General features: G+C 36.2%; 2 protein-coding genes and 1 non-coding gene across 8 annotated transcripts in view; 2 read left to right on the forward strand and 1 right to left on the reverse strand.

Annotated features, from left to right (window-relative positions):
* Nucleotides 1-3738: 3738 nt before the first annotated feature.
* Nucleotides 3739-3848, forward strand: trnal-caa (transfer RNA leucine (anticodon CAA)). The gene is made up of 2 exons: nt 3739-3776; nt 3803-3848. It is a non-coding gene; the product is annotated as a tRNA-Leu (tRNA).
* A 292-nt stretch (nt 3849-4140) lies between these two features.
* Nucleotides 4141-12021, reverse strand: rubcnl (rubicon like autophagy enhancer). The gene is made up of 12 exons (XM_016238761.1): nt 11946-12021; nt 11002-11551; nt 10366-10534; nt 9651-9705; nt 9435-9567; nt 9013-9146; nt 8148-8212; nt 7009-7247; nt 5454-5515; nt 5136-5289; nt 4822-4912; nt 4141-4592 (listed from the first exon to the last, which is right to left on the reverse strand). The coding sequence occupies exons 2-12, from the start codon at nt 11512-11514 to the stop codon at nt 4489-4491; spliced, it is 1719 nt and encodes a 572-aa protein (XP_016094247.1). The 5' UTR covers nt 11515-11551; nt 11946-12021; the 3' UTR covers nt 4141-4488.
* An 846-nt stretch (nt 12022-12867) lies between these two features.
* The window catches only part of lrch1 (leucine-rich repeats and calponin homology (CH) domain containing 1), a 60940-nt gene continuing 50183 nt past the window's right edge, over nt 12868-23624 (forward strand). For all 6 annotated transcript variants that reach the window (XM_016238767.1, XM_016238768.1, XM_016238763.1 and 3 more), the window contains exon 1: nt 12868-13225. In XM_016238767.1, the coding sequence (XP_016094253.1) occupies nt 12997-13225 (229 nt within the window). In that variant the 5' untranslated portion in view covers nt 12868-12996. The remainder of the gene's footprint in view (nt 13226-23624) is intronic.

The raw sequence follows: 23624 nt of genomic DNA on the forward strand, positions 1-23624 counted from the left end.
CTTCACTTTTCACTCACCGGAATCTCCATGTTCAGCACTTTCGTCTTTACATTGAACTGGTCAGAACTAGAATTAAATTGGTCGTTTTCACATTTTAAAATGAAGCCACGTCGTATCTTGCAGATGTCAACACATCTGTGAGAAGAGAGTTTGGCACATTTTTATAAAAACACAGCTCGTCACCTGTCCAACGGTCTGCAGGTCGAGCAATAACTTAAACACGATAATTTATTTGGAAATGTGTTTGTAAGTTGTTGTTAAGATACGTTTAAAAGGTTTAGTTTGTTAACATTACCTGTTTTCGGTCAGTAACCTATCCGCTTGTGAAATGTATTGGCGTTGCTAGGCTGGTAACCAAGGAAGCGCGATGCCTGGATTTGACATAGTGACAGTGCCCGCCCCTTGATTATGCTGTTAGGGTACTACTCATTACACACTACTAATTGTATTGTTATTGTCTATTCTGCAAGTGATATTCCATATTCTACTTGTTATTATTCATTTATTATTATTGTTGTTGTTGTATTTTACATACTATAATTAAAGGATTATACATACATGGCATTCTGTATCATACTATACGCTATACCCTATTATCAATCTATTATTATGCTAATATATTATTGTACTAATTACTTTTTTATTGAATGTTATTCTTAATTATTATAAAAATGTTATACTACTGTAAATATATTATTTACTGTTGCATCTTCTATATTACAAATATATTTGCTGAACTGTTGTTGTGCCAAATCACATATGTATTTTCATGCCATCAGTTATCTTTGTTATTGTCTGTTTTGGACTATGTACCTGTAAATAATTGCATCAATTTAGTGCTATAAAATATATATAAAGGAGCCTGCCAGTGTGAGGTGTGAGCGAGGTATGCTCTGACCTGAAGCACAAGAAAAGCTAAAAGGGTGAGGTTAAACACAGAAAATACTTTTTGAGAAGATTTAATTTACACAAGTGTGAGCTTTTGTAATTCCTTAGTTAAATTTATTTAATACCTAATTTAACTATCGAGATTTTAAGTATCTGGATTTTTTTTGTACACCACGTAGATCATAAACCACTGATATCCGTTGATTAAAAACAAACGTTGTCATATTTTTATACAGAAAAACCGCAGCTCTCCCTGTTCGTTGCGTTTGTTTACAGGGAACTCTTGCCCGCACCAATATGGCGGACGCGTTGACGTATCGCAGCAACGGACCGAAACGGCCAATGAGGCGTCTAGGTATTTATATGTCTATGGTGCCCGCCCCTTGCACGCGTATGTATCGTGTATGTGTCGTATTTTAGCTGGTTCATAGATGAAGAAGTAAAAATACACTTTCTTCTTTGCAAAAAAAAAAAAGGCTGCTTGCAGTCAACTGGTATATGCCAGCGAAGATGAAACGGCAATCGAAAGTCACGTCTTTGTATAAGTATGTAACAGAAGAAGTAAATAAATAAATAAAGTAACATTCTAGATAAGCCACATATTCTCATTCAAATAATGTGGATGCATTTTAGACTGCATATATATGCACCTAATTTAACATGCACATATATCTTCAGCCTCTGTTTCTTCAGTTAAGCATGCGATTAGTCATTAACGACACAGTTGATCAAACAGCTTGTGTCATGAGATATGGACTAGAATAGAGTGACAAGTTTTTCTTTAGTTGGACATACTTGGCTAGGCCTAAACTCCCATTCACGCTTCCAGTTTTCTGGTCCTGGATGTCCGGGTTCTTCTTCATTTCCTTTCTTCCTTACAGAACTTGTGCAAAACTTGCACATACACTATTCCTGGTCACCCAGTCACAGAGAAAAACAAACAACAACCTTAAATCACAAAGGACAAGGAGTACAGAAACCCTCTAGAGGATGCGGAGAAAGACAGAGAGTGAGATAAATGAAATAAACTACTGACAAGCATGAAATGTTTGAAACGAAGGGACATGCATGATGGGGGGGAGAGAGATGCAGTTTCATGAACCCCTCGCCGCGGCTGAGGGCCATCAATCAGAGTCAACATTACAGTGCTCTGACATCAGCCCCCTGCTGCTCTTTCATCAGTACATGATGAGCATCTCTCCAGAGGAAACCCATCTCTCTGAGGCCATCACACACTGCATGAGGCTGCTTATGAGTGTCTTTGACTTTAGCAGATACTTTGTGTTTTCTATGGCCGAATTCACAATATAAAAAGGCTGTGCTCTTTTCTTAGCTGGTGCTTCTGGAATTGCCCCCAAAATCCTGCTTGACACCATGCCTGTGATGAAAAATTTTAAAACGCCCTGCTGTAGAAATGGAATAAATGTAAGACTGGTCAGTACAAAAGGAAATATAAATAATAATAAAAAACCAGTGGTCATTGTTTCATTTCACTTCCTGAAGGGCACAACACCTGCTCCAGTCCTGCCACCACTAGAGGAAGCGTTTACACAACTTTTTAAAACCTTTTTTTTAGTAGACTGAAACATTTTTCATTATATTTACATTTTCTTATGCTATTGTGTGCATAAGTTAACTACTTAAACTTGACAAAAATGTTGTTTGTTATATATTGTGAACGAGCGTTACTCTTGATTTGTTTTATGCATAATCATAAAACAGAATGCTAACGAATCTCTAATGCAGTGGCTTTCGAACTTGTCCCTGGGGACCCACAGCTCTGCACATTTTGCATGTCTCCCTAATTTACACGCCTGATTCAGATCATCGGCTCATTAGGAAAGAGCTCCATGAACTCAAGATAAGGGAGACATGCAAAATGTGCAGAGCTGTGGGTCCCGAGGAACAGGATTGAAAACCACTGCGAATTTATTTTAAAAATAATTATTGTAAAACGTGTATAATATATAGCAGAGCACGAGAGCAAAACTACAGCACCCACAAACAGCGCTTACAACACTGACTATTAAATATGAAAAGATTATAAACCAGAATAGTAAAACCATTTCTGGGTGAAGAGAAATGCGTAAGAAAGCGTTTGTGTGCTAGACTTTAGGGAAATAAGGAGATACTGGGCACTGGTCAGCATTCTGAGTCAGTTTTGCTGACTTAAATAGCTGAAGAAAAAAAGTATTAAATTGCTCATAAGGATTTCGTTTTTTTTAATTGTTTAGTAAGCTACAGATTATTATTGTATTATTTTTTAAATAAATACATTAATTAGAGATTCGTTAGCATTCTGTTTTATGATTTATAATATATCTTTTTTGACAGTTCTGCAGCTGTTACCTGGATGGGATGAATTTTTCTTTTTTATTATTCATTTGCTTAAATTAGGACTACATTATTATGTAATTATTTGTTCCATTTTTATCTAAATAATTTAGCACTTTTTAAACTTTTTGGATGCCAAATTGTATATGACAAATATGATGATTTATTCTGTATATGTTTATGATTAATATAAATGATAAATTAATCAATATAGGGCCTAACATGAATTATAATCTATTAATTCATCTGTCTAATAAAGTCTAAGAATATAATAATTATGTCTAACAAGCTCTGATAATGTATGGAACATTATATTAACAGCCTATCCAAATTGTAAAAAAACAACAAAAAAACAATAGGCCGATACCTTTAACTGAAATGCTTCTCTGCAAGGGTGACCCTTATTTAGCCTCGCTGAAGGTGGCAAGCAACACTAAATGCGAGTGAGAGAAGCCGTGTTAAAAGACGGATGACTAAAAACCGGACAGAAAGGCTTTAGTGCGCTGAGTAACGGAAGTCAGGATGGCCGAGCGGTCTAAGGCGCCAGACTCAAGGTTTAAACCTTCCTGTGAAGCGGGCTTTCTGGTCTCCGAATGGAGGCGTGGGTTCGAATCCCACTTCTGACAGTTCATTTTCGTCGATTCATTAATCCTTTAAATAATAGGTTTTATAAAAATGTTTTTCAACAAATTTAAATAGGACACTTTTTCTATTTAACTGCCTGTATATTATTGTTTTCCTCTTGACTCAGACTTTAAATCTTAAACATATCTTAGTCTTAAATCCTAAAAAATAAATACAATTATGAAATAATAATGAATAAAATATTTTTAAAAACAATCATTTTTAATATTACATAATATAAAATGTAAATTAGACTCCAGAATGCTTTTAAATACGTTCCATAATTTGAGATGTGGTGGAAATGGAGGGGAAAAAAACATTTTGTTTTGTCAGGGAATAAGAATAAATGTGTACAGCTGAATTTTTATGTCCAAATATCAGCTGTGTGTTTTCAAATCGGAGTGATCACATTCTCTGGCACTTAAATTAATCCTGATTCTCTGTAACCATTCAAAATATGAACATATTGCAATGCTTGTTACTTAATGGAAATGCAATGTACAACATCAAACAAATAGATTAATCTATGCTTTACAAAATTTCAGCATGTAATGCATGTCAGTAGCTGAACAGTCCAAGAGCTCTGAACACCTGGATGTTTTTACACAGCTTTAAAATGAAGTGAGGGACATGTAGGAGAATTCATAACTTGATGTCTTCCTGAAGTTTATTTCGTTTTTGCAGTCTGGCACATTTGGGACATGATTCATGACGGAAACATGAGATGTGGAAACAGGCTCTGCAGTCTGAAGAAGAAGAAAAAATCCAAGGTACAAGGCAACTGTCATTTTATGAAATACAGGAATGGCCTTATATCAGCTTACTCTCATTGAGTTCTCATCTTCCACTGACTATTAAATGATTAAGCACTATAACCCAAGGTGGACAAAAACATTGCTTCCAAATGTCTCAAGACTTTGACAGTAATTATTAACAGAGTGTGTTGAAAATACTTGTAGTATGTTGATGTCTGACCTTGGCAGCGGGTGCAGGTGTCTCTCTGAAAAGGAAAAAGCACTTCCTCCCCGTGACAGAACTCACAGATAAAACCTTTGGCCTGACACAGCTGAAGAACACGGACAAGGACTGTTAAACACTCTCAAACACTATCCATGTATACATTTATTATTTTATTTGTGGGCATCAACACGGAACAATATGCACATGACAGTAAGTGCAGCTGTCTGGTGGTGTATTGTTCATTATATATATATATATATATATATATATATATATATATATATATATATATATACGTGTGTGTGCATCCGAATAACAGCAGGACAAACCTCACATATGTTGATGTGAGTGACAGCAGACTGCATCAATGCTTTCGCTATGGTACAGAGCTGACCCTTTTTTACCCTGATGAGGTCATGCATTGAGAAGAGGTGTGGTTCCTGTATCAGATGAGCAGGAAGTTGTTCAAACTCGTCAAGTACTCTGGTTAGAGAAACAAGTGTCAAAAAGAAAAACCTACCCACACCCAACTTTCTTAAAGAAACATCATATACTGATTGTTTTAAGGCTACATTTATCTGCCAAGAATGTTCATTATGAATTCTCTGTTTTTAAAAAGGTCAGAAACAAGAGGGCTAGTAAATCACCCAGCTGATAGTCTGCATGCGCTCAGAAGCTTTTTAATGGATACAAGTTGCTCCTGTAGTTCCTAAAATAAATGATAACACACAATTAATATAATGCTGCCTGATTGACCTGAAATCATTAAAAGACATACAGATACTCTACAAAAAGCTCATGCGAAGGCCAAAAAACATCAAGGCACTTTGATTCTAGTACAAAACGAGAATATATATATCTAATAGCTGATTTCTTATAATCCTTTAATTTAATTTTTTGTTTTTTTTACATTATGTACACTACCATTCAGTCTTGGGGTCAGTAAGATTTTAATTAACGCTTTTATTCAGCAAGGACACATTAAATTGATGAAAAGTGACAAAGTGATTTATAATGTTACAAAAAAAATTATATTTAAAATTATTGCTGTTCTTTTGAACTTCCTATTCATCAAAGAATCCTGAAAATAAATGTAGCATGGTTTCTACAAATATATTAAGCAGCACAAGTGTTTCAACAGTAATAATAATAATAAATGTTATTTGAGCACCAAATCAGTATATTAGAAAGATTTCTGATGGATCGTGTGAAACTGAAGATTGGAGAAATGGCTGCTGAAAATTCTGCTTTGCCATCACAATAAATTCAAATAAAGGGAGTTAACTAGTTAACTGAGGTTCGGGAGCGAGGCCACGCCTCTACCAATCACCTCACTCCCTTAATCCTTCATATATCGGGCCACCTCACACACAAAATTCTGTTTGTCTCTTTCTCTCGAACCCACCCTTCCCTCCCCTTTAATCAAATCAGTTATCCTTCTTCTTTTCAGGTTGCATCGGGGGTCCTAATCGTCTGGCCAAAATATACAAAATCATCACAATTAAAAGAACCAAAGACTTAAACTACTTCAGTCTGTGTGCACTGAATTTATTTAATACACGAGTTTCACAATTTGAGTTGAACTACTGAAATAAATGAACTTTTCCACGACATTCTAATTTATTGAGATGCACCTGTACAAACGAGATGATACCCCCATCCTAAGTCTCTCCGGGCCATCAATTCCAGACGCCCAGATCAACCTGACCATCATCCTATCCCCTTTACCTTTTCATCCTCTTCCAACTCATCCCTAACATTCTGAACAATAAACTATTCATTTACATATTTGGTTGTGGCGTGGTCCTTGCTCGTGAAATAAAAATTAAGTTAAAATAGAAAACAGTTATTTTACATTGTAAAATATTTTCACAATATTTCTGTTTTTACTTTATTTTTGATTAAAAAAAAAGTAGTCTGGGTGAGCATTAAAAGCAAAGATTCTTTCAAAAGCATTCAAAATCTTACTGACCCCAAACCTTTGAAAAGTAGTGTAATTAAAAACAGTTCATGTGTAAATTTAAAAAAAAATGTGTGAGTTTATGCATAATTACTCTCACTTCCTGCAGAGCTAACTTGAGGCATCTGACCAGAATTTACAGTAGATATAACAATGAATAAACAATAGGTAACTTTTAACAAGAGTACTTCAATTATTATTATTCTGTGATTAATATTGCACCAGGGCAGAATGAAACTCACTCTGAAACGCTGCAGATCTTTGGCCTGACTGTACAGGTTCTTGGCCACACTTGTAAGTTTGAAGAGCGGTTGCTGCCATATAGAGTCCAGTAACTGTCTGGAGAAATGGCAGACTGGATATCGTGCAAAATCCCAGTTATTCAGAACCCGACCTGGAATCACTGATTCCAAACCTCTGTGGCAGCCATCACAAAAGTATCTACCCAGGTAGTCACAATACCGCAACTTCTTCATGTACCCTTTGGGAGAGAGTAGTGAAGGCGTAAAGGGTTAGTTCACCCAAAAATAAAAATTCTGTCATTATTTACTTACCCTCATGTAGTTTCAAACCCGTAAGACCTTTGTTCATCTTCGGAACACTAATCAAGATATTTTTGATGGAATCTGAGAGCTCTCTGACCCTGCATAGACAGCAACGCAACTGAAATGTTCCCAAGTCCAGAAACGTAGCAAGGAGATCTGTAAAATAATCCATGTGACATCAGTGGTTCATCCGCAATTATACAAAGCTACGAGAATACTTTTTGTGCGCAAAAGAAGAAAAAAAACGACTTTATTCAACAATTCGTCTCCTAATAATATCATTATCTTAAGAGATAATCACCCTGGTGCCATTTTGGAGAATATCCGCTGGACGTAAACAGCGTATGCTGTTCTGTGTCAGCTGCGCCACACGGATACGCTGTTTCCATTCAAATCAAATCCAACAATGTAGGAAACAGATCTGGTGTGACACAGCTGACACAGAACAGCATACGCTGTTTACAGGGTGACGCGGAGGAGACGAATTGTTGAATAAAGTCGTTTTTTTTTTCTTTTGCACACAAAAAGTATTCTCGTAGCTTCATAAAATTGTGGTTGAACCACTGATGTAACATGGATTATTTTACAGATCTCCTTGCTACGTTTCTGGACTTGGGAACATTTCAGTTGCATTGCTGTCTATGCAGGGTCAGACAGCTCTCAGATTCCATCAAAAATATCTTCATTTGTATTCCGAAGGTCTTACGTGTTTGAAACTACATGAGGGTGAATAATTAATGACAGAATTTTCATTTTTGGGTGAACTATCCCTTTAATGTCAGAGGACTCAAAGCTTTGGATCACATGGCTCATATAGGAGCAGCTTTATTACTCACTGGGCTCGATTTTAGTACCACAGCCTGCACACAGGAAGTGCTGGGAAGCAATAACATCACTGCGCCTGATAAACAGATAAACAAATATTTACATACCCTTGTGAAAAAGAAATATGCCTGTATCAATGTGCACTTGTAGTGTACTTCTAATCTTAAAAATGCATTTTTAAAAACTGTACTTGTAGAAAATGTTATATTAATGAAATAAAAGACCACTTAAATGTATGTAATTTAAACGAGTACATTTTCATGACTGTTTCTTAAAACACTTAAATATAATTTTAAAAAGTGTGCATTGTAATGTCAAATGAAAAGTTTGATTTAAAGAAAATTTTAATTAATTAAAAAAAAAATTATAATTTAAAGATGTACATTTTGTTGTGTTGACAAACAAACTAAAGCATGTGTAAAAAACAATTTATTTTATTTTTAACTATGGTTTATTATTCTATATTCAATTTTGAGTAAATATATGAGCTTCAGCTGTGCAAATGACCAATTACACATATATTTAAATACATGAAATGCAAGTTTCAGTAGAACTACTTACAGTAGTTTACCATAAATCAGTATTTGGCAGTTACATATAAAGTCCCAATTAAGTATGTCAAAAAGCATTTGAAGCACCTGTTACATATAATTTTAATATAAATAAGTTTAGAAATTTAAATTAGAAAACATTTATGTGAAAAAACATGCAGTTAACTGTACAAAAACATTACATTCAGTTTGCACTTAAGTATATTCTTTATATTTATTAAGTAAATGCTTGCTAAAGTTTTTCATAAGTGTAACACTGACCAAGAGAGTCAAGCTTTCATGAATGTAAAAACTCTGTTAATGTGGATATGGTGGTCTTACTGACCTGTGTGTTGGTTGGACACAGAAGATGATCTGAAATCTGGGTGGAGCCCAGGTTAATGTTCCTCTCATTCTGGTCTTCTGCACAATGTCTTCAGTTAGACTGATCCTGTCATCTGCCATAACAAGGACAGAGACCTGTGGAAAAGACAGAAGTGTGTGTGTGTGTGTGTTTTCATTTATTAGAAGCACTAATTAAAATATTGTGAAAATTAATTAATTTCCCCTCACAATGTAAAGCGCTTTGAGTGCTTAGAAAAGTGCTATATAAATGTAATGAATTATTATTATAATGTCCGTATGTCCTTAAAAATGTTTCATGTATGTACAGCATGTGGCAGATAAAGGGAGATGTGTGTCTGTTTCTGTGGCTGCACCTGTGTGTGCTCACTGCATGAATGTGTGTTTATGCATAACCAATCTCACTTCCTGCAGAGCAGAGTTGAGGTTGTCAGGGTTTTGCAGTAGTTCAGAGGGGAACCACTGCTTCCTGAACTCTGACACCAAATGGTGGGCTAAATCTTCAGCAGAACACTGCATTCTGGAGCTCTGTAGACAACTGCAAATAAAACAATCCGGGAATTTATGCATAAAAACCAAACACAGTGACATGACTTTGTAAGTGCAGAATGCACTGCATACCTCTGAAAAGAAGCCAGGGAGTATCTGTTTGAAGATAGTTTGGGGACGCTGTCGTCTGGCAGAGATAAGAAATAAAAAAAACGAAGAGAAACAAATACACTTCCTATATGACCAACATGATTTTTCTTTTCATTTGCATCAGAATATGAAGAGATTTATGTGTAAAATTCATGCATGTTGGGTGACTTCTTTTGCATTATGACTATATATGCAAATACATTTATTTTATAATTAGGTAATTTAGGTAGCAGCTTACAATAAGGTTTATACTTTGGCATGCAATACTTTACATTATTTGTACAACATTAATCCTGATCCGCCACATTTGATAACTGAGACATAAGATGGCACCAGTTGTGTTTATATTAAACAGTGTTGCCATAGATGAGACTGAAAATGAAAGAATATCTACTAAATTATCAAATATTTATCAACTATAAACAACAGTATATTTATAAGTTAATTAAATGCATTACCTAATGTTAACATTTGAACATTATTGTAGAATGTTACTTATAACTGCAGTAAAGTGAATTTCAGCAAAACACTTGTCCGAAACAAAACACTTTAGAAAAGTAAAATACTGCAGAAGTAAATGCTAATTAATGACGAGCTGTTAGTTTTAAAGAGAGCAGGTCAGCATTATCTGATCTTTGGCAGAACCACATCACATGTGGATGACACAGGGCTTTGCTGCAACTCAATCTGATCTTACCCTCAAACCCACGATTAAAGGAATAGATTGAGTCGGTTTTTGAGGTATTTTGTTTTTCGCATCTGTCTTGATGAGGATGAGTGTTTTTTAACTGCTGCAAACACACGACCCATTTCACGGCCTCCAGCATTTCCAGCACCATATCCACAACTACAAAATGAGCATTTTCCTGCACATAAACAATGATAAAAATACACACTTTAAGTTGCCAAACGTAACGAGACATCTAAAACAGAAGCTGGATTTGCCAAAATGTCAACAAAAAGGGATCCTCTAGGCTGTTAATATACAGTCATTTATAAAACTTTACATGTTACCAATAAAACTTGTAATTATCTAGTTGTCATTTCCCTTAAGTAATTTAATTTTAAGGTTAATTAAATGTAATACAAAGTACATGAACAATATCTAGTCTTCATATAATAATCTAAAAGATTTAAATGCATCGACACAGTATATAGACTTTTAGGGTTCAAAAACTTTAGTTTGTTAGTTGGCATTTAAGTTAAATATTTAGGTACTGCTGAGGTTTAATGTTGCTAGAGATTCCATGTGAAAATGCTTAAAAAGTGGCTTGCAAAAATGATGCACTATATTTTTAAGTAAATTCAAGAAATCATTTTTTTTACAGTGTACCTGGTCCAGACTGTAGAGGTCTGCAGTGGAGTGATCTACACATGATCCATGTTTCTTAGCTTGGTCTGAGCTCCTCTGACCAGATGCTGGTGGGAGGTCAGAGCAGGCTCTTCTTTTAGTCTTTGACTGGAAACCCTTGTGTAATCGGCCAGAAACAAAAGAGTGGCTGCGAGTGTCCTGAGAGACAGGTGAAATTCCTGTGCCATGATTATCTGTGAGGAACTGTGTCTGTCCTGAAGAGCCCTTGGGTGAATCACAGTGATCAAGGTTTCTCTCTTTCTCCGAGCGACTGGACTCTACCAGTCTATGTGGACTTGAATAGTTCGATTTCACAGTCGGAGAGGTAGATAGTTCCCATATTGGAGGTGTCAAAGACAGACCAAACTGTTTTTCTGTCTCTGGGTTATATCTCTTGCGGGATATGACAGGGCTGCTCCGGGGTAGATGGTACTCTTCCTCAGGCTCGAACAGGCCTGAATCCCATTCAGCGACTGGGGCGTTACATTCGCACATCTTCAGTCCATCTTCATAAATACCATCATCATCAGTGCTGTCAGAGTGATTATCATTTCAATCAGAATTCACTAACCAGCTAACAAAGCTACAGCTATTACCCACATTTGCATTTGCGAGGAAAGGACAGTAAAACACTCAGGGATAAAGGGAAATAGTTTTGGTTAAATAGTCTAGTTTATTTTTTACCATCATCCTGTCTAAGTACATGTCACTGGGAGAAACTACAAATCACTAAAATAATGATTGTTGTTTCAAACCTGCATGACAGGTTACTCTTTCATCGAAAATAAAACTTTGGGTGATCTATCCCTTTAAGATTCACAACTGCAACGGTGTTTCACAATGATCCTGACAGACAGCTGAGGGTAAAGATTTGATTATGTGATATTTGATCTAGCAAAGAGATTTTAAAAAACAGTCAAACTCACCATATGTCGTTCGGGAAACTAGAAGAAAAGCTGCAGCTTTCGTTTATGATATGATCTGATAAGTCTCCAGCAGTTTCACTTCCTCAGTCTCTAAATATTAGCCAATGCACGATTTCTTTAGAGAAGCAGAACAGTGTCTAACTTGCTTGATTAGATGACCAATCTAATGGGGGAAGCATGCCGTATATAACTGAAGCAAGAGCAAACATAAAGTGCAAACATTATAACCTAATTGTTTTAAAGGTTTAATATGTTTTATGTCACATTTAAAAAAAAAATCCTTTAGGTAAAGTCAGTTATTGAGGTCATTACAGTACACTTAATGTAATTACACAAGTCAGCCATATATTTTAAACCTTGATCCTAATAAATAATTTGTTTAACTCAGTCTGACCAATTCATAAAAATGTTAACTAATTAAATTGCATGAGTAACATGAATGACTAAAATGTTCTGTAGGATATGAAGCTATCAAAAAAGAAAAATGAATATGCACAATTAACTTTTGGAGTAAAATAGTATTTTATTGTAGCACAGCACACATAGGGTTATAAATTAAAACTCTGGTGTGTGCTGTATAATAAAATGATATTTATTTCATTTTACTATTCATATTACTATTTAGTTTCAGACATTTTTTCTAATTATGAGTTATAATTAGAAAAAAATAATTAAGAGAGTAAATAGAGAGCATGCACCTATTGTGTGCTTAATACCATTTTGTATAACAACCATGAATTCCCGAAAGGTGAGGCTTTAATATTTTATAATCCGTTCAGTAAAGTTTTCTAACAGCATTCTGCTCAACATCACCATTTGTTTGCAGCTGCTGAGCGCGTACAGCAGATGGCGCTGTAGTAAAGGCCACCGAGCCCGTTGTTGGCACGAGCTCGGGTCCATAAACAAACTGCGCAGACGCGTTATGGACACAGTCAGATAGCGCACTAGGAGGAAATTCACCCACTGCTGTTGAGACCAGCACGTTTTCTTTGGGATATACCGATCGCAGAGCCTTTCGACGAGCTTTTTTTTTCCCCCCGACGGGGCGAACATGGCGACGCTGGGACCGGAGCCCCGTGCTCATTCCCAGCTCCCCTCTGCCGCATTACAGACGAACCTGAGCGGACTGGGCTCCAGCACCAGCCTGCCTCTCAACCGGGGCTTGGAGAGAGCTCTGGAGGATGCGGCGAACTCCGGGTTTCTGAACCTCAGCACAAGAAAACTGAAAGAATTCCCCCGGACAGCATCTAATTACGACCTGACGGATACGGTTGAAGCAGGTAACGTTCAAGTGATGAAGTGATGCTGTATGTATGTTTAGCACGCTGCGCCTGCTCGGTGAGATGCGCTTAGAATAGTTTCAAACGGGAATGTTTCCCAAAATGTGTTTTGTCGCGTTTTAACCACTTAAAGATGTGTTGGCTTTTTAAAACATCTGCTGTAGTCCTAACTCGACAGTAAGCAGATGAAACGTCTGCGTCAGCATGTATAGAAATGTTACAGAACATGTTGCAGACAGGACAGTGTCAATTCAATTGTCTCCAGAAGCATTATAAACACCCGTCCTGGACATCTGAGGACGTGTGGGACTACAGTAGTGGATATTATTACTGTCCATAATAAGACTTCCTATGTGACCAGCTTGTCCACATACTGAGTAGCCTACTATGGAAATCCCCTTGCACTTTTGACAGGGGCTTTCATTTCCATCTTTGGAGATCAGCAGAACACACCAATGCCTATGAAATGAAAATGAATGCATTTGTGTGGGTTGTGTTTTGAAACACAGAACTCTGAAGGCTGTTGATCATAGGACCTGCAGGGATTTGTTCTTTTGTTTAGCTACTCTTTATTGCACGACGTGAATAATTAACTTGCAAAAAAAATTGACGTTGTCATTAAGGACACTCTCGCGAGGAGACGTTTAAGCTTTCTATCAAAATGGCCCGAACTGAAAAGAATGATTTTCTGCTTTTATGTGTACTGCTTATTATGGTCAATAATAACAACTTGAGACATGCATCTCCGCATAACTGGACCTTCCTGTGAAAATGTCAAATGATTAATCGCGATTAATAGCATCCAAAATAAAAGTTTTTGATTATGTAATGTGTGTACTGTGTATATTTATTATGTATATATAAATACACACACATACAGTATATATTTAGAAAAATGTACTTGTATATACATGTGTATATTTATATGATATATTCAACTATACAAATATATCATATTTTTCTTAAATATATACATGCATGTGTGTGTATTTATATACATAATAAATATACACCGTACACACACATATAATATGTAAACACAAACTTGTATTTTGGATGCGATTAATTGCGATTAATCGTTTGACAGCACTAGAAAATGACATTTCTCTGGTGATGTTATGCAGGACTTCTATCATTTACTCCACTGTTAACGAGTTTGTGTTGAGTCGGTGCATGGTAATGAACACGAATGATTCATTCACCGAAAAGATTCAGTCCTAGTAGTCGTCATAATGAACGGCTGCGGGAAAAGCCAAGATGACAGTTAGGAATGTTCAGAGAGCGGGAGATCTGCTTCTGTTCCCCACGAATTCCTCCGCACTCCCCTCAGCTCGCAAGGCAGGAGAAGCAGCTAAAATAGGAAACAGGAAAAGGCAGACCGTGGAAATGGCAAATTCCTAGCATTCTTAAATGGTCTTCTGAAGTACTTTAATGCAGAAAATTATACATCCAGTCCATTGTCATATTTGGAATGTATTAAGTGTTATTATGTGACTGATGACAGTCATCATTTTAGTTGCTTATGGTGTCAAGTCATCCTTACCAAGAATAAAGCTATATTTACTCACTCTGCATTGTTGACCTTATGGCTATTTTAGATATATTTCAAAAGACCCTAAGAAGACTTGTGACTTCAGTAGGAGTGTTGGTTAGGACTCGTTCAGGTGTTCAAATATGAGATTTCAGCTCATATTTCTCCACACAGTAGCTCTGGATTCCTAAGAAGTTGTCATTGTTTTTTAACTGACTCAAGATATTTCAAGCTGGGACATGTTGTCCTCACACATGCATTATCTTTGTTGCACAGGAGTTTCACAGGTGGTGTTGGGTATTTTCCACTGCTAACAAACCCAGTGTGTAGTTTTTTTATGTATTTACGGCCTTGAGCTCTCTGTCCTTTGGGTAGAGGATGCCCTGTTTATGTTGCTTCAGGATATGCTAGTCTTCACCATCAACACTGTATATAATACATGTGCCAGAAATAGCAAGACAATTCTGACATGTAGCAAAACTGTACTGGATCTAGGGTGTAGAGTAATTATTTCAGGAGGAGTTTCTATAAAATTCCAACACAACTGAAAATGAAAGCACAAAGTTTTATAGCTGTTTTAAATGCACACTTGCACAGTAGTGTGTTGTAGTATGTGCATGCTAATTTTCCCTATTTTTAAGTTCATCTTTAAAAACACTAATAATTTAATAACACTGTTAAGTGTAATATTGAGCAAATCTCAAAATGAATATCCATTGTCATAGTGTACATTGTAATGCTGTGATACCTAAATGTACTAAATGACGGATTTAAATTTATAAATATACAGTACACTAACTTTAAGTTTAAAAAGTGACTGTAAAGACATTTATAATGTTACAAAATATATCTATTTCAAAAAATGCTGTTCTTTTGAAGTTTTCATTCATCAAAGAATCCTAAAAACAAAGTTTTACTGTTTACACAAAATTCAACATCAATAATAATAAGAAATGTTTCTTAAGCATCAAATCAGTATATTAGAATGATTGCTGAAGAACCATGTGATACTGGAGACTGGAGTAATGGCTGCTGAAAATTCAGCTTTCCCATCACAGGAAAACATATTTTGTTTTAAAATATTTTTATATTTTAAAACTTTTTCACAATATTTTACTTTATTTTTGAAAATCAACTATTGGTCTGTCGATAAACTGAAAATAGTTATGGGCTTATCATTATTGACAGAGTGCATCCCTAATGAAAACACTTTAAAAGCTAGTGTGTTAACCAGATGAATCACGCAGTGGACTCTATTGTAATGCAGTTCCACTCATAGCAAAGTACAAAACAGTTTAAACTGTGTGCATCAGTTTGAACATATGTGACCCTTGACCACAAAACCAGTCTTAAGTTGCACGGGTATATTTGTAGCAATAGCCAAAAAAACATTGTATGGGTCAAAATTATTGATTTTTCTTTGATGCCAAAAATAATTAGGATATTAAGTAAAGATCATGTTCCATGAAGATATTTTATACATTTCCTACCATAAATATATTCAAACTTAATTTTTGATTAGTGATATGCATTGCTAACAACTTCATTTGGACAACTTTAAAGGCGATTTTTCACCCTCAGATTCCAGATTTTCAAATAGTTGTATCTCGACCAAATATTGTCCTATCCTAACAAACCATACTTCAATGGAAAGCTTATTTATTCAGCTTTCAGATGATGTACAAGCCTCAATTTGGAAAAATTGACACTTATGACTGGTTTTGTGGTAGGTAAACAGATTAGCTCTGTGTTCTCTAATAAGTTGCACTGCGGTTTTAAGCAGCACAGGTCTACTCACAACCTGATGCAGTTTGGTCTGTTTTTGTTGGTTGTTGCTCTTAGAGCCATGCAGCATGTGAGGTGGCATGTGTGATTCACACTCTTCTCTTCACACGCATACACCCACATGCATTACCTGTGACCCGTGCTCAACTTTCCCATAGATGCGAGATGATAATTTTACAATGAAGCCATCCACTCACTCTCACCTCCTACTTTAATTTGCTGTCAACCCACACAAGTACGTTTCGAGCTCATGAGCTCACATGCATGCACACAGACCTTGTTACACAATACACAATGTATACATTTTGGCCTTTACAACACACAAATTGTACTACACACACGTTGTTCAAAACACAAACCCTCTTCCTCATGATAGCATTTTCATAAATATGGGCACTCACAAATCCTCTATATGACAAGCTCTCTGAGCCAGGTTTTGTTTTTGCGGATGGTGAGGGTTTAATTTCAGTGCGACAACTACTTGCAGTGCTTGGGTGGGTGGATGCAGGGGTGTTTAATGCGTAGTTAAAAGAATTATGTGATAACACCCACACACATGTACACACAAATACTCCAACCTTCAAATATCGGGTATGTTTAGGAGTGCGTCTTATCTCTGGGCAACACTACTTTGGATAAACATTATGCATTAAAGATGCATTACATCAACACCTTTCAGAGTGTTTGCTAATGCACCATGGCAACAGCACGCCACCCATTACAAAGCCCAGGCATTCACTGATAACCCGAAAACAAGGCAAGGAAGAAATGAGAAATGCATTTGCCAGAAAGGCTCTTTGGGGTGTTAGTGTTTATATTAATGTTACATTAACGTTATTACATGTAAGAATCTATAGCAATTTGTTGCTCCATAGGATATTCTTCAAAAACTGAAATCTTATTTCTTTTTTTCCCCTCAATAACTATTATTTTATTGATAAACATACAGAATGAGATTTAAAGGTGCAGTAGGAGATTTTGGAAAATGCTAACTTTAGCCTGATAGCACTGAAAGCGAACGTCCCACCCTCCGTGCAATCGCCGTCCAAAGCCACGCCCCCTGAACACATATACGCTCACAGACCAGAATACCAGAGACAACATTACTACAATAGGTTACATCAGTGGTTCCCAATTCCAGCCCATGTTCCGAAGTGAAGTAAACTTCAACGTATTTCCCCTGCTCAGGGAGGAGAGAGCAATGAACACTGTGTTATCATATTTTGATCGGAACACAGTTCATGCACGTACCTCACTTCTAACGAGCTGGTTATCTGAATCGTGAGGACTGGAATTGGGAACCGCTGGGCTACATCGTGTGTCATTCACCAGTGAGAAAACTTTATAGTACATTTAGTAAAAGTACTACAATACCAGGCAGGAAGATCAGGTTGTTGGTGTTTGTCTGCCATTCTCGCTCTGTCTGCACAGTGCACAGCGTGCGTGAACGCGCTGGTGACGTATCCTGTCTGCGCGAACCGGGTGCGCAGAGGTATGCAGATACATACGTTGACAGGCAGGTAGGAAAGCCAATTAAAACGCTCAAACCGAGCGTTTTGATTGGACGAACATTTCTTGGTCCTACGCCTTCCACAGAATATATAAATACAGATAAATACATTTAGACCACTTAACTTCATGATTGCTATCAGGATGCGAAGAGACTTTCAACCAGCATAACAAAAAATGTTTCTGAAGACAATCACCTATTGCACCTTTAACACAATTTTATATTTTATATACTGGTGGTGGTTGAGGAGAGACCCCCCCACATGATTGTAAAGCGCTTTGGGTGTACAACAATACACAATAAAAGCACTATATACATGCATCATTCATTCATTCATTCATTCATATTAATTTATAACTGTCCTTGTTTTTGTTAATATAAAAGTTATATATAAAACATCACTTTATTTTAAGGTCCAATTCTCGTTATTAACAAACTATTTATACGACTTAATAAACTCCTAATTTGCTGCTTATTTCTAGTTAATAAGGTAGTTGTTAAGTTTAGGTATTGGCTAGGATTAGGGGTGTTGAATATGGTCATGCAGAATATGTGCTAATAAACAGCTAATATGTTAACAATAGGCATTAGGGCTGTGCAATTAATCGCATGCCATTGTCATGCGCATCTCGTCAGTAAAGCCGGTTCCGTGATTAGTAGTAAATCACCATCACCTGCTTTCAGATGGAGCGGCATTTACTAAGCAGAGCCGTAGTTCACTGACAATTAGGCAATATCGTGTTCATTATCGCAAATTGAATCGCCTGTGATAATGAACGTGATATTGCCTAATTGTCAGTGACCTACGGCTCTGTGTATTAAATGCCGCTCCATCTGAAAGCAGGTGATGGAGATTTACGACTAATCACGCCCCCATTTTTTGGGGGCCGATACCGAAACCGATATTAGGGAGAAAAAAAAGGCAGATATCAATATATCGGCCGATATTCTTTGTGAATATTATAGTACAGTACCAGTCAAAAGTTTGGACACTTTCCCATTCGTGTGTCCACACATTTGACTGGTACTATATATAGAATACAGTATATACATAAACAGAATATACTGTATATACATAAACACATTTTTTTGCAATGATCACTCAAATGTGGTGATGGAAAACAATATATCGGTCAGGCTCTAGTTTATATAATAGTCACTGGCTTCCAGCAGCTGTTTGATTAGCAGCATTCTTCACAATATCTTCTTTTGTGTTCAACAGAAGAGAGAACCTCATACTGGTTTGAAACAACTTGAGAGTTAGTAAATGATGACAGAATTTTCAATTTTTCCCTTTAAGTATTATAAACTGACAATATAAAATACAGCTTTTATTGATCTTGGTTAATGTACATATCTAAATATATTATTAATATGTTAAGATTTCTAGTTAAATTAATATTACATTAATAATACCTTTTATGATTACACGTGAATGATAAACATTAAACATTTACCTAGAATAAATGATGTTAAAAATATAGTTCATAATGCATTAACTAATGTAACAAAATGAATCTTATTGTAAAGTATTACAAACTAAATCATTACTGTTCAGACACTATTGAGGCCACTTTAGGGTTTGATGAAGATTTCTAAAAAGTGCTGGTATGTGTGTGTGACTTAATGGGGGCATCTGTGTCCTGAAGGGTTTTGGCTCAGTAATGTTGTAGGGCTTTCCAACCTACGCCTTGTTTCCTTGGGTTTGTAAGAGTGTCACAGCATTGCATGATGTTCTAAATGGATGTGATTGCTGTAAAATTTGGTGCTGTGTGACAGTCCTTAAACAAACTTTTGGGAAAAACGCATTGTCTGAAAAGCAGATGACCAGTGATGTTTGCAGTGACAAAATATGAATGGAGATAAATATGTATGATGCTTTAGGAGAACATTTTCTAAAGGAAATGCACTTGAGTGGCTTGTCACAACATGTTGAAATGTGCTTTTGCTCATCTCAGTTTTCTTAGGATCTAACTGACACTCACTTGCGTCTCAGTGAAAAAAATCTGTTAATTTTAACTAAAAACATTTGTCTGATTTGTCAGTTATGAGTTGCCTTGTAAGGTTGTTTACTGATACTCTGCACTGTAGAATTTCTCAGTATTTTTTAGTTATTCTGAAGATATTCTGTTTGTATCTGTTTTGTGTTTGTGTGTGTGTGTGTGTGTGTGTGTGTGTGCATTGTCTTGGAAGACAAAATAACTAATATTTTATTTACTAAATATTAGAGCCTGACCGATATGGGTTTTTTGAGGGCCGATACTGATATTATGGATTAAAAAAGACCGATACTGATAATATCGCCCGATTTTCTTTGTGTAGGCTATAATTAAGTACAGTATAGTCAAAAGTTTGGACACAATTCCCACTCGTGTGTCCAAACTTTAGACTGGTACTGTATATAGAATACAGTATATAGTCTACATAAACAGAATATATATATATATAAACACATTTTTTGCAATTATAACTCAAATGTGGTGATCAAACACTTAAAATCAGGGGTGCACATAAGTGGTCCACAGGTCCGCATGCACGACCAAAATAAGAAACGCGCTGTGTAAATTATTTCAGAGCACGCGTTTGTGTACCGACATGGTTGACAGCTGTTAATGCACAATTACCATTTTAGATCGACAAACTGTACTGTATAAGATTTCTATTCAAACTGAAAGCATAAATCTAGGCTACCCGCTAACATTTTCAAAGCACAATGCAAAATTGTGACATTTCATTCACTTAAGAGTTAAACCCGGAACTGTATATACTTACTTGCCGGCAACCCACCAAAATAAAAGCTTGCTGATTTTAAGTTTGAAAATGCTAAATTAAAATAATTCAAATTAAAAATAATAATTAAGGTTCAAATTAAAATAATAATAATAAAAATATTAGCATTTTATTTTTAAGTTTACTATAAAATAATTGTATTTGTATTTAATACTCCTTTTTATTTGAAAATAAAATAGTATTATCACACTTTATTATTTAGTTTATTATTTTATTTAAAAAAATAATAAAGTGCAAGAATATTATCACTATTATTAATTTATTTTTTATAGCTATATTTGATTGGTCACACCATGTGCCGTGTGAGGACCAAATGGAACAATATATATACTATAACTATAACTTGAATTAAGAAATTAAACAAGGTAACTGTAGGGCAAGCAAGCTACTGCCAAACCAACAGGGGCAGGTTTATGCATGAAGCACAGTTTTTCCAAATGTAAACATCTTAAATGAATAAATAATAATTCATAATATATTTTCCACAAACTGTGTTGTGTATTTTCTGGTAATCCAATGAACATGCAGAACATTTGTATTTAAATCGTCTTAATGCAGTTTAATATTCACAGACACAGTCTATATATATATGTACTGACCTGTTTTTTATTTATTCATAAAAAATAAGACAAATTCCATGAAATTCCGTGTTATACAGTAAATTCCATTTTTATGACTGGATTCCGCGATTCCATCCATGTTTTCTGCATCGTGGAAATCATAAGTCCCTACTAATGTAGCAAACGAATATGATAAGCTCATTGCCAGAGTAAAAGACGGGGACATTGTTGTTTATTTACTAAGCATTAAGTCTCTCCAACTAGGTGACAACGTAGTGTTAAATCACCATTCAACAGACGCAAGCCACCACTGCACTGCCGTCTATTGGACTGCAGAAAGATACTAACTTTTCAATCTGCTACGTCACTGATTGTACTGACAAACTATGCTGACACCGTGTCTACACCTCAACAGGGCGTGACAAAGCGACCGTTGAAAATCATTTGAACTTTGTGTCAGCACGTCATAAATAGAACGAGGCATCAGTTTACAGCATCCAGTGTAGACAACATCACTGATTATAATGGGTTCTATTCTACACCAGACGCGAGCGGGACAAAATACATTATAACTCTATTCTATTGAATATAAACACCAGCATTGACTGAGTGGCCGCGATTAGCGCCGGTGGCCGTAACACAGGCTTTAATGTGCCGCAGACGCATGCCGTGATGCGCAGATCAGCTCTAGTCTCTAAAGTCACTGAATCTGCTGTTAAAAATGAACCATCCATTCATCATATCATCATGCAAAACTAAGAATTAGAATCATTGTAATGTGACGATCAAATATAGGTGCGGGTGGGGGGCGGGCGGATAATTTGAAGCAGCGGACTCGGGTGAAGTTTGAGCTCATCCGCGCATCTCTTTACTACACTGACCTGGATCGCCAGTAGCAAACAATGGAGCGCGCTCTGCTGGACAAACTAAGTAATTACACCATTCAGAAGCATTGAATCTGCGTTATATGTTCTGTAAAAAAAAAAAATCATATCGGTGGCATATTCGCCGATACCGATATATCGGCGACAGGCTCATATCGACCGATAATATCGGCTAAACGATATATCGGTTGGGCTCTACTAAATATAAAGTATATCTGTAATACTAAATACAAATATATGAATATTCAATATAAAATATTAAATATACTTCTTGCTAAAAATTTATTTCATGATAAAATGTAAAGAAATGTAAAAGAGAAACACAGTTTAAGATTTTGAAAAAATAAAAACAAGCAATCAAGCAATTGTCGCACAAAGCAAAAGAGTGGAAAACAAATACAAAATGTAGAACTTTATGGTCATCTCTCAGTTAAGCAGTTTGTAATTAAATATTTTGTATTAAAGGGGTCATATGACATTGCTAAAAAGAACATTATGTTGTGTATTTGGTGTAATGCAATGTGTTTATGCGGTTTAAGGTTAAAAACACATTATTTTCCACATACTGTACATTATTGTCTCTCCTCTATGCCCTGCCTTTCTGAAACGCGTCGATTTTTACAAAGCTCATCATTCTGAAAAGCGAGGTGTACGCTGATTGGCCAGCTATCCAGTGCGTTGTGATTGGCCGAATTCCTCAAGCGTGTGACGGAAATGTTACGCCCCTTACCATACTGTGATGCTGTGTCCTGGCACGATGAGACAACACCAATAAAAAACCCATTACAAACGAGGCATTTGTTGCATCCAGTGGGGACATAATTACTGATTATAATGACATATACTGTCTTTTTACGCGTTGCGTATGGCGCCGCGTAAACATAAAACCATGTCTGTATTTGTGATCGGAGAAACGACAAACAAGCCCTACTCTACACTGCCCAAAACTCGCGTTTGAATCATCAGTGGCAAAGTCTTTAAATATAAAAATGTACTTACAGTCTGTGAGTCAGAAGCGCCAGACTGTCCTTGCAAAGTTGGAACTGCCCCACTTTATAGAAACAGTCTTTGTGCACAGACACATTTTAGGCTACTCTGCAGGATCAGGAAACAGTCCTCTATAAAATGTGCTGCACACATCTGAATATTTGGGTTGAACTGTTCTGGAACAGTGTTGTAAATACAACTTAACCACTGATTTCTAGTTGTGTCCTCTTTTGGAAGGCCAAACAAAGTAGTTTCGCTTTCACAACGAAACACACAGTGTCTCCTCGACATGTCGGTGGCAGCAACAATACTACAGCGAGAATCAAAGGTGCGCCTTTTTTCTTTGCGTGAA

Source organism: Sinocyclocheilus grahami, unplaced genomic scaffold (genome assembly GCF_001515645.1).
Source record: "Sinocyclocheilus grahami isolate Dianchi unplaced genomic scaffold, SAMN03320097.WGS_v1.1 scaffold547.1, whole genome shotgun sequence".
NCBI classification, from domain to species: domain Eukaryota; kingdom Metazoa; phylum Chordata; class Actinopteri; order Cypriniformes; family Cyprinidae; genus Sinocyclocheilus; species Sinocyclocheilus grahami.